Below are 12458 nucleotides of genomic sequence, written 5' to 3'. Positions count from 1 at the left end.
GCCAATACCCCCCATAGAAAGTGCCCCCAATTGCACCCATAGACAGTACCCCCCATAGAAAGTGCCCCCAATTGCCCCTACAGACAGTAGCCCCCATACACAGTGCCTCTATAGACAGAGCCCCCAATTGCCCCCATTGAAAGTACCCCCATACACAGTGCCCTCATAGACAGAGCCCCCAATTGCCCCCATTGACAGTAGCCCCCATACACAGTGCCCCCATAGACAGAGCCCCCAATTGCCCCCGTTGACAGTAGCCCCCATACACAGTGCCTCTATAGACAGAGCCCCCAATTGCCCCCGTTGACAGTACCCCCCATACACAGTGCCCCCATACACAGAGCCCCCAATTGCCCCCGTTGACAGTACCCCCCATAGACAGAGCCCTCAATTGCCCCCATTGACAGTACCCCCCATACACAGTGCCCCTATAGACAGAGCCCCCAATTGCCCCATTGACAGTACCCCCATAGACAGAGCCCCCATACACAGAGCCCCCAATTGCCCTTGTTGACAGTAGCCCCCATACACAGTGCCCCTATAGACAGAGCCCCGAATTTCCCCCATTAACAGTGCCCCCATACACAGAGCCCCCAATTGCCCCCGTTGACAGTAACCCCCATTGACAGTAGCCCCCGTTGACAGTAGCCCCCTACACACGCTGTTTCTTCTTTGGCTCTAACTTCTCCTGCGGCGGTGACAGGCCCTTTTATAAGGTTGCGCCCCGTGCATACCTGTGACATCAGTGCGCACAGGGTGCAACCTTAAAAAAGGCCTGTCGCTGCCGCAGGAGAAGTTAGAGCCGCAGAAGAAGGAGTCAGCGCATCCCGCTGTCCCGGAAATGCGGGACATTCCTTGAACTATGCGGGACAGCGGGATGCGCTATATATCCCAGAAAATTATACATTTTTAGAAAGAACAAATTCTGTGGAATCCAGAATAGGCACAACTGTCGGTCTACTCCAAACTACCAAGTTGCAATGCTTTCCTAAAGTTTTTGGTTTTTATCAAAATTTGTGAAATTTCTTAAAAATCGATTCAAAGCTTCCTGTCTATAGTATCTCCTACAGGTCATAAAGTAACCAAATAAAACACCCTAAATATGAACGCCAGGGGTCCACTGAACAGTTTGATGCCCAATATGTATAGGTTTACTTAAGTATGTGGCATGTAGGGGCCCCAATGTGAACATACCTCCATATGATCTATCATTTCTGTCATTCCAGCTTCTGTAAAATCAACACATTTACATCATTTTATGTAGGATAAAGCTACAAAAAGTACACTCACCCCAGAAAGCCATATATTTTTGGAAAGTACACATTCCCCTGAATTCAAAATGGGTACCCATTTCTTTCTACTCCAAAGTACCAAGCCGCAAAGCTTTCCTAAAGTTGGCATTTTTGATAACATAAAAATCCTCTCAAAGCTTCCACTTTGCAGCATCTTATCTCCCATGTATCATTAGGTACCAAGATAAAACACCCTGAATTTGAATGCCAGGGGTCCATTGAACAATTGGATGCCTAATATGTATAGGTTTACTTAAGTATGTGGCATGTACGGGCCCCAATGTGAACATACTCCATATGATCTGTCATTTCTGTCATTTCAGCTTCTGAAAAATCAACACATTTACATCATTTTGTGTGGGATAACGCTATAAAAAAGTACGCTCACCCCAAAAAGCAGTACCGCCGCTCCCTACATGCAGCGTATGCAGTCTGAGTAGGGCACCAACAGACCAAGACATCGTCGGCGGCTCCTTCTCTCTTATTATGCGGCAGTGACAGGCCCTTTTATAAGGTTGCGCCCGTGCGTATGATGTCACACGTCAGCGACGAGGCGCAACCTTATAGAAGTGCCTGTTGCCGAGGCATAAGAGAGAAGGAGCCGCCGGCGATGACTTGGTCTGTTGGGGTACTTTCTATGGGGGCAATTGGGGGCACTGTGTGTGGGGGCTACTGTCTATGGGGGGTACTGTGTATGAGGCAATTGGGGGCACTGTGTGTTGGGGCTACTGTCTATGGGGGGTACTGTCTATGGGGCAATTGGGGGCACTGTTTATGGGGGCAATTGGGGCACTGTGTATGGGGGAACTTTCTTTCTCTATTTATGTATTTACTTTTATTTGAATAAAGTTCTATTTTGGACCCTATAGTATGTGTTTTTTTTATTATTTTATTTTTACTTCCATAATATTTGGGGGAGGGGGCACAAAAGTAAATTTCTGCTTAGGGCACCCATTTGGCCAGCAGCGGCCCTGCCAGAAAGCCATATATTTTTGGAAAGTACACATTCCCCTGAATCTAAAATGGGTACCTGTGTCTTTCTACTCCAAAGTACCAAGCCACAAAGCATTTCTAAAGTTGGCAATTTTGATGACATTTACAAAAATCCCCTCAAAGCTTCCACTTTGCAGAATCTTATCTCCCACATAACATTAGGTACCAAAATAAAACACCCTAAATTTGAACGCCAGGGGTCCACTGAACAGTTTGATGCCCAATATGTATAGGTTTACCTAAGTATGTGGCATGTAGGGGCCCCAATTTGAACATACCCCCATATGATCCATTATTTCTGTCATTTCAACACATTTACATCATTTTATGTGGGATAAAGTTAGTAAAAAGTACACTCACCCCAGAAAGTCATATATTTTTGGAAAGTACACATTTCCCGAAATCTAAAATGGTACCCATGTCTTTCTACTCCAAAGTACCAAGCCGCAAAGGTTTCCTAAGTTTGCCAGTTTTTTACAAAAATCCCCTCAAACCTCCAATATGCAGCATCTTATTTTCTATAGGTCATTATGTACCAAGATAAAACACCCAAAATATGAACCCCAGAGGTCTACTGAGCAGTTTGATGCCCACTGTACATAGGTTTATCAAAGCACATGGCACTTAGAGACCCCAAAATATACCTTGTGCACACTAATTTCCTAATTCATAAACACATGGCAGGTTTATGTGGGATAGAAACGGCAGAAATGTAGGGTGACCCCTGAAAACCATATATTTTTGGAAAGTACACGTTCAGACAAATCCAACATGGGTAAAAAGTCCTTTCTACACCAAAGTACCAATCTACAAAGTTTTCCTAAAGTTAGTGGTTTCTATGACATTTCAGAAAATCGCCTAAAAATGTTGCAATTTGCCGCATTTATCTCACACAATTTCTTGCATACAAAGGAAAATCACCCCAAATAAGAACACCAGAGGCCTACTAAACAGTTAGATGCCCTATATGCATAGAGTTACCAAACTATGTGGCGTACAGGGGCACCCAAATGAAAATAGTGCATATGAATTTTCACGAATGACGCTCCGGCTTGTGCAGTTCTTGCATCCGGTATGTGTATTATGTGCCACAAGACCCCCTAACAGTACAGAGACCCTAGAAAACCATACATTTTCCAAAAGTACACATTCTGACAAAACAAAAATGGGTAAATACATCTTTCTACTGCAAACTACCAAACTACAAAGCTATGCTAAACAGAATGTTTTTTATAATATTTCTGAAAATCGTCACAAAGCTTGCATTTTGCCCCATTATGTACCCCGACATTTCATAACGTACCAACTTAAAACACTCTAAATATGAACACCAGGGGTCTACTGAACAGTCTGATGCCCAATATGCATAGATTTACCAAACTACGTGGGGTACAGAGGAAGCCAAATAGAAATACAGCAGACAAAATGTCCATGTGCAAGACAAGTAACAAAGAACAATATGAAATGCAATACAATTGCTAAAATCCAAAAAAATAAAAACTAAAATCAATGGGTTTTTTTTCCTAGTGATATCTGCAGTCAGAATCACAGTTTGAGTATTCTGGCTTGGGCAAATTACTTTTACAGACAAAGTTAAGCGAACAACAACTATGCATAACCGAAAATGCAATAAAATGGCTAAAAATGCAATAAAATGACTAAAAATGCACCAAAATCACAGAAAATGTAATAAAAACACCAAAATAATACACAAAAGGTATTGCGCAGTGCGGTTAGCAAATACGCTATCCGCAATGGCAATAAAACATTTTTTTCAGGCAAGAATAAAAACGATGCGATAAAAAAAAAATTACAAAATGACATAAGTGTGTAAGTGTGTGTGTGCACATGGCAAAATATAAAATAACAATCCCAGGATAAAAATACAGTATGGTTGGCAAATGTCCCTGATCCCAGCAAACGGATAGAGACACTGAGAATAATAAGGCAAATAATTCAGTAAAGTAAAAAAAGACTAAATAGTAATTTTTTTTTCAGAATATTTAATTTATATATATATATATATATATATATATATATATATACATACAGTCCAAAATGCTTTCAGCACACCACACTTACAATGCGAATTTCCTGGGTGCTACCTCTGTGTATCCGATTATCCAAAAATCCAAAAATATAAGGTGCACACCAGGGTCTTTTAAGGATAAAACATTATTTTTATTGTATCATGCTAATAAAATGGCAGTTTTATTAGCATGATACAATAAAAATAATGTTTTATCCTTAAAAGACCCAGGTGTGCACCTTATATTTTTGGATTTTTCTATATATATATATATATATTTATAATTTTTCCAGATTGTCCTTAAAACGAATACACTTAAATTTAAACACATTTAAAACACTTTTTAAAACAAAAAGAATTTATGGATTACAAATTTGCGATTGGAGACACTTTGTAGATTTATAACTATTCCTTGGAAAAAAATGTAGATTTAAAATTGTTGGTTGGAAATATGTTGTAGATTTAAAACTTTGTAGGTTTAAATTTTGGTTGGAAACTTGAAAACACTTTACAGCACAATCTGTGCACCATGCATTTGTGCATGTGTGTGTCTCCTGCTATCCACCGTAATATTATCAACTGACTAAAGTGAATTTACCTATTTATTAACTATTTATCTATTTATTTATTTAATTTATTTACATATTTATTTAATGTAGGAAAACAGAAAGCCAGTTGCTGAGAGAGGAACTGTAGTTGCAATTATAACCCTTGCAAAAGTTATACCTTGTTATGTTATAATTATAATACTTGCAATATATGTAAATGTGGTATTGATGATGAGCAAAACTGGCCCATCTTGCTTTGCAGAAAAATGAGCAAAACAGGGCCAATTATTTATAGTTTGGCGTTTTATAGTTATAGGTTGGTATGTTATAGTTTTAATACATGCAATAGTTATAGTTTGGCATGTTCTAGTTATAATATTTCAATACAGGTATGGGATCCCTTATCCAGAAACCTGTTATCCAGAAAGTTCCGAATTACGGAAAGGTCATCTCCCATAGACTCCATTATAAGTAAATAATTCTAATTTTTAAAAATTATTTCCTTTTTCTCTGTAATAATAAAACAGTACCTTGTACTTGATCCCAACTAAGATATAATTAATCCTTATTGGAGGCAAAACAAGCCAATTGGGTCTATTCAATATTTAAATGATTTTTAGCAGACTTATGGTATGGAGATCAAAATTACGGAAAGATCCCTTATCCGGAAAACCCCAAGTTCCAAGTATTCTGGATAACAGGTCCCATACCTGTAGTTATAGTTTGGTATGTTATAGTTATAATATTTTATATTAGATCATTTTGAGTTGTTGCCGCTCAGTACAACATTTGCTGTATTGGAAAAGTTGGTTCAATGAATAAAAATTACTTTTATGTGGCCAGATAAACCAGATCAATGCAATAAAACACTGTAGATTCTTCTTGAACAATTTCTGTGGGCACTCATACAGGCAACTGAAAGTGATTCTGAGAAAAATAAAGTATGGATTATAAATCATAATGTAGAAAAGGACTTGAAACACATAGTGATAGCAGTAGCAGACAGCATTGTTACAAACAAAACTATGGCATGAAGCCCAGATCACATAAGCAAAATGAACTATAAATGGATTTAAATCTTAATAGGACAGATATAATAAGTATATTTTATTAGATCAATTTTAGACACTGCTTGCAACATAAATCAAATAAATCTCAATTTTCATTAACATGTTTTTAGAAAAAGCACATAATTAGGAAAGAGAAACCATCTAAGAATTCAGATGGATTATTTTCAGTATTTTCTTCACTGAAGATGAAGTGCAATAGTCAGACAAGACCAACACATTAGGATGTAGAAATCCAAAAAGTAGGAAAAAAGCTTCAGCAGATTTACTGCAAACCATTTATTGTGGTTATTTATAAATGGTTTGCAGTAAATCTGCTGAAGCTTTTTTCCTACTTTTTGGATTTTTGCAGTTGTATTTGGTTGCAGCACAGAGCAACAACTAGGAGTTAAAGCTTTTTTCGTAAGTACTTTATACAAAGTTCACCAATAATTTTTTATTTTTGAACATTAGGATGTAGCTCATTGATGTTTTAGTGTTATTAAATACTGCATGATAACCACACCAAGTTCTTAGTGGAATATCAACTGAGGCAAAAAAACATGAATATTGTGACATTCTCTATAAAAATGCACCTGAAAAGATATCAAACTGCTGCTGAAGGAGGGTAGGATGCAGTTGTTTGGGGGGGGGGGTCTTTTGCACTGATCCAGTTAGTTAAAAAAACAAGGAATGGATGTTTAGTTCCCCTCTACAATACTACAGCCCATTTTATTCTATACAATCAACATTTTTGCCAAATGTATACCTTAGTTCCCAGGACCCCATTAAACACTGTTTAGCCTCCACAGTAACCACTCTTTAAAAAAAACCATGGATGCATCTTAATCATCAGTCCATACCAGGATGCCTATTATAACTCTACATTAACTTCATGCTCAAGCATATCGGCCACCAGGACGGTCCACTAAATAGCACTTGCTTGGGCCCCATATTTCTGACTTATCTCAGGTCCTGTAGTTTATTGGTCCCTTTCCTTTGTGAATATCACTATGCTATATTTTAGAAATCACAGCACTACAAGGCCTTCACCAGCACTGCACATCTTTAATCTATTTAACTCCAAGCATTTCAAAAAGAATCTCACCTATAGTAATTCTTTCAAGGATCTAAAGCTGCCCATACATGTAACGATAAATCATACGAAACCTAGTTTCATACGATTTCGGACCATGTGTGGGCTCAGAATTATTTTCCTGATATTATTTGTATCATGTCGATCGGTCGTTTAGTTGATCGGCCAGGTATTGTGTATTGGAAGATATTCTTGAGAGACCTACAATGGAATTCACTTTCATACTATTGGTGTCTGCCAACTATTTCATGTTCAGAACATCCTCCCATTTATATTTTTAGGGCTTTATTCTGCAATTATAGTTTGAATGTTAGTTTTAGATCATTGCATTTAAAGGTATGACCAATATCCGAATGATCTGTCAAAAATCTGAATGTGTATGGCCACCTTAAAGGAGAAGGAAAGGCTAAGTCACTTGGGGATGCCAAAATGTTAGGCACTCCCAAGTGACTTTAATCGCTTACCTTGTACCCCGGGCTGGTGCCCTTGTTAGGAGAAAACAGCACCAGCCCGGGGTACCTGAAGCAAGCGCTTCTTCCTTCCGTATGTCTTCTAATTCCCTGGGCCGGCGCATGCGCAGTAGAGTGAAAATCCGACTTTGTTGTAAGTGCGGCTTTTCACTCTACTACTACTGAAAGGAGGTAGAATAAACTATATTATTATACAAATAGAAATATGTATATATCTAAATGAACACATTTGAACACATAAACATGCAATATCCACAGTGTTGTCTGTAGGTAATTTTACATTTAGCAAACATATTGCTCTGTGGGTCCAAGGAATTAGCAGGGCTTTCAATGATACAGTAGCCTTGAATAAGCTGTAAAATATTCTTACAAACTTAGTGATGTTTTGGTTATTTGTATTCAGTCATGTCACATGTACACATGACTTGCTGTAACGGTGTCCCATGACTTGTATAAAAGCACTGCATAATCGTGCCTTTCAATGGTCATAAAACTCTAAGTCAGCCTAAGTTGGCTGGAAAGTGGTCCATGTAAGTTAAAGTTAGAACATAATGGTATTTTAATATTCTTGTATTTTACAACAGGTGATACATTTTTAACTGAATTTTTCTGTTTTTTTTAATTGAACTGAATTATTTCACACTTTTTTAAAATTAAAGCCTGAGTGCATGTTTGATTGCATTACCCAAGGGCATTATTTCACAACTGTTATTCCCAAACTAGATTGTAAGCATTTAGTTATATACTACATATTAAATGGCTTGGCTAGTATTGACATTTTTGACAAGCATCAGTTAGAGGGGTACTAAGACATGCTAGATATGGGATAAAAAAAGGTGCAGAATAACACAGCATAGCTGATGAACATTTTTAGTATTTAGCACAGCCAGGCTTTGGTTATGCAAATAAAAGATTTTTTCATACACTGCATTTGGCTGAATATATATATTATGTACTTTTCATATAAACATTATCTAAAAATCCTCTTGATATTCCTTTTGTCTTTTTGTGATTATGTTGTTTTGGAATACACATTGTATCAGTGCAGTGATAGTTTACAGGGCTGGTAAAGCATACATCTACATTATCCCTTTGAAAGTGGAACAGGACACAACCTCTGCCAGCATTTTTTGTGAACTATTCTATTAATACCAATCAAATTGAGAAAATGATCAAATGAAATTGCATTTTGAGCATCATAAGCTGTGTAATGTCTATTCTGTTAAATTGAGGCCTATAATTGCTTCTCTACAGAAAAGGTACAACAAAGACAGCAATCATGTCATGTCATTATCCAAGACTAGAAAACCGGCCTTAGCAGCCAAGACTTCAAAGGCTTGTGGTTCTCGAATTGCATTTGGCTGCTATTGTAGAAGCGCAGACAATCTTGATTAGGTGTTTACACGGAGGCAAGCCGTAGTGCACTGAAAGTCTGAGTGCCTTGGTCTAGAGCCATTAAAAATTTGTACATTATGTTCCTCCCTTTGAAGTGATGGTTTGTAGGTAGGAAAGCAACTCATTTTGAGTACAGCTGAGCTAGATTGGACATCTACTTCTCTTTCTCTCAAAGAAACTCATAAGGTTCTTAGAGAATAAGAAAACACTAAAAAGTTCATATTATGCTGAATATTATGTGTTGACAAATGTGTATAAAAATACCCATAAACTCACTCAGCATCTAAAAACAGTAAACCTTACAATTATGCTTTTGTAGAATTAAAGTAAATGCCATCTTTGCATGAATGACAAATACCATTGGTAGTGAAGAATGGCTTCAGATTTATTTATTTATTTAGTCCAGTGTATACATATATATGTATGTACAAATCTTTTTAAACTTGACCTGTTGAGTTTATTTTCTTGCACCTAGGCAGATTTGTGTGGGAAGTAGGAGTGCACCTCTGTGCTTTTTTGTGTATATATGTGTATGTGTGTGTGTGTCTGAAATATTGGGTTGTACAATACACCACAATATTGTATTTTGGAAGTCCTCTGAGTGAAGTATTTTATTTTTGGTTCACACACATATACACATATACATATTTCAGACATTGGATTAGCACTCTCTCTGTGTTTATATGTGTCTTTTGTTTCTCACAATGTAGTACAGTATCTGTGTACAGTAAATGTGTTTAGGCTCCTCACCTCACGAGGTGTGAAATTGCTCCATATGAGTTCACATTTGGCACTAATTTTATATCTAGAGGAAAGATATAGTTTTTGCATTGTCACTGCCATGTCATCCTGAAAAAAGTGCCCAAGGTGGCAAAATGTTGAAACGCGAATACTGTACTACTACTGATGAGCTAATCTGCCCCATTTCACTTTGACAAAAAATTTGTAAACTGAAAAAATTTACAAAATTCAGCTACCGCACAGCCTTTTTGCAGTTCACTTATTTTTTAACGTTATTTGACACGACCGCAACTTTTTTTACGTAACTTTTTTGACGCAGCCGTGACTTCTGTGAATATTTGCAGCAGTTTATGAAATATATTTATATATATATATATATATATATATATATATATACAGTATAGAAAATAATCATCTGTGGCCAGCACACCCTTCAATGTTTTATCAAAAAAATTTTTTATTGTAGATATATTGTTAAAACCAACGTTTCGGTCCTCATTAGGACCTTTCTCAAGGATAAAAAAACAATAGTGCCACTATTGTTTTTTATCCTTGAGAAAGGTCCTAATGAGGACCGAAACGTTGGTTTTTATGAAAAAAAAGAGAGTCTGAATATAAAAATATGTAATAACAATTAAGAGTAACAATAAAAATTTAGCCTTGCAGGGTGGCTGCTGGGGTCAGCGAACCCCATTTGAAAGGCGGAAAGAGTCAGAAAAAGAAGGCAAATAATTAAAAAACTATAAACAAAATAGCCAGTTAAAAATTTGCTAAGAATTAGCCATTCCATAACACACAAAAAGTTAACTTAAAAGTGAGCGACCCCTTGAGAAGTTAAAGAACCTTACATTGATATTGTAAAGCTGTCAATAATTTTGTTGGGATTTCAGTAACATTTTACTGTTTCAGGAAAATATGATCACTATTGCCAAACTTTTGTCCTTTGCCTACAACTACACTTACTGTATAAATAGGTTATTCCCAACTTTAATAGAAACAATCAGTGCCATAATAATAGAATTTCATAAACATTCACAGCTGTAAAGGCATCACTGTCAATAGAAATTAATTTACAAAAAGACCCTCCTGCGTTAGATATAGTAATTTTAGGTGATTTTAAAATAAAAAGCTCACTTAAATAAAAGGATCACTTAAATACTGCAATAAATAGAATGTAAGTGTAGATGTCTCCTTAACAGGGCTGATTATGTACATTTGACCAGTAGAGATTGAGTGTGATCTCAATATCTGTAATGTGTATGAAGTACATTACCATTGTACTGGCTAAAACCCTATCAAAGGACAAGTCCAGTATAGGCAGGCTGTACTGACCTGTACTCTTTCTGGTTAAAGAAGAATGAACCGTGAGTTGCTTGTTGTGTATGTTATGTCCTGTTGAAACTTACTTTGTGACAAAAACCTGCTTTGACTAAAACAGACAAGTTTCTGTTCACAGCTACCGTGTTGCTGTTTTGAAAGATATTACCAATTCAGCTATTTGAGTGAATTTATTTCTACATACTGTAAAGCTTTGTTTAATGATAAAATGCCTAGAACTGCCAGACTATATATACATAGTATATATATACACAAACACAAGAACATCTTACCTTATCATGTGTGTCATCTTTTTTCTTTGTGTACATATTGAGATATGATTTATGGGTTTTGGTGGCTCGTACCCCTAGAGTGAGCTTATTTGTTTCTATGAAATCTTTATTTGTCGTATGCGTATTTGACTCTGCAGACTTGAACCTGTGCTTATTGTCTAAAACCCTGTTGTTGGCATTGCTCAGCTCTTCACATGATTCACTTTTCCTGCTGATAAAATCATTAGGTTCATTGTTCTTGTGTTTATTGACCATCCTGTATGGTAGTTTATTTTCAGATATACCACTTATACCAAGATCATTCTTGTCATCTGCTGTTTTCTGATGCACAAACATATCTATTGACAGCTCATCTGAGAAACTGGAAGAGTCATCAGAGAATTCATCTTGGTCCTGGTAAGCTGCCATGCTATGTCCATGGCTTTGGTGTTTTTTCCAGTTGGGATCGTATCTTAGATGACAATAACTGCTATCTTCTTTCTGAAAACTAATAAATAAATACCTTTATGAAAAAGGAACATACATTTCTGCATCACTGCAAATGAATAACTCCTATCACAAACAGGTAGTCAAGCAGAAAATAAAGGTATCAGAAGCAATTTCATGAAGAAGTAATTGGGTGTTATATTTTAAAATTTCTAGCCATTTTTTAATTTGAGTTTTCAAGATCAAGTCAAAGTTTGTCAGACAGAATTAAATTTTTACATTTCGAGCGTTTTCTTACATTTTAATTTTTTTTAATTCTAAAAAAACTCAAACAATTTGAGTTTACGCAGTATTTTTAATAGTAAATCCAGACTATTTGAGGTTTCAGACAAATACTTGTGCATATATTTGTGTTCAAGTTTTTTTTTTTTGCCAATTCAGTTTTTGATAAATCTGCACCCAATATATATAAAATCACTAGATTTTACTTAGCAAATATTTTTCTGGTGACTTTTAATAGCTTTTTTTTCCATTAATGGTCAAGGTTTCAGAAAATACAGTACTTATGTATATATTCAAATATTCTTTGTCTGCATCTTGGGCTTTAATGTGACTGGTGGTTCCTATCCATATATTTTTTAAAAGGGTGCCCTATTTCCTTTTTATTGTATGCGATGTTCAATAAGTGGCAATAACAGAAATGAAATTAAATGCTGAGAATTCTTCAGAATTCCCCAGTTTGAATTTTAGTAAATCTGCTCAAAGATTCAACAAAAACAAAGGAAATCAGTAAAACATTTTTTTCTAAACTG

At 36.3% G+C, this 12458-nt stretch overlaps 1 protein-coding gene across 2 annotated transcripts in view; it reads right to left on the bottom strand.

Annotated features, from left to right (window-relative positions):
• Positions 1 to 12458, bottom strand: part of jhy (junctional cadherin complex regulator) — a 45791-nt gene that overhangs the window by 20471 nt on the left and 12862 nt on the right. For both annotated transcript variants that reach the window (XM_031906056.1, XM_031906057.1), the window contains one exon: positions 11221 to 11707. In XM_031906056.1, the coding sequence (XP_031761916.1) occupies positions 11221 to 11707 (487 nt within the window). The remainder of the gene's footprint in view (positions 1 to 11220; positions 11708 to 12458) is intronic.

Source organism: Xenopus tropicalis, chromosome 7 (assembly GCF_000004195.4).
Source record: "Xenopus tropicalis strain Nigerian chromosome 7, UCB_Xtro_10.0, whole genome shotgun sequence".
Taxonomy (NCBI): Eukaryota; Metazoa; Chordata; class Amphibia; order Anura; family Pipidae; genus Xenopus; species Xenopus tropicalis.
Note: the sequence above shows the minus strand (reverse complement) of the source record. Positions and strands in the feature narration are given on the sequence as shown.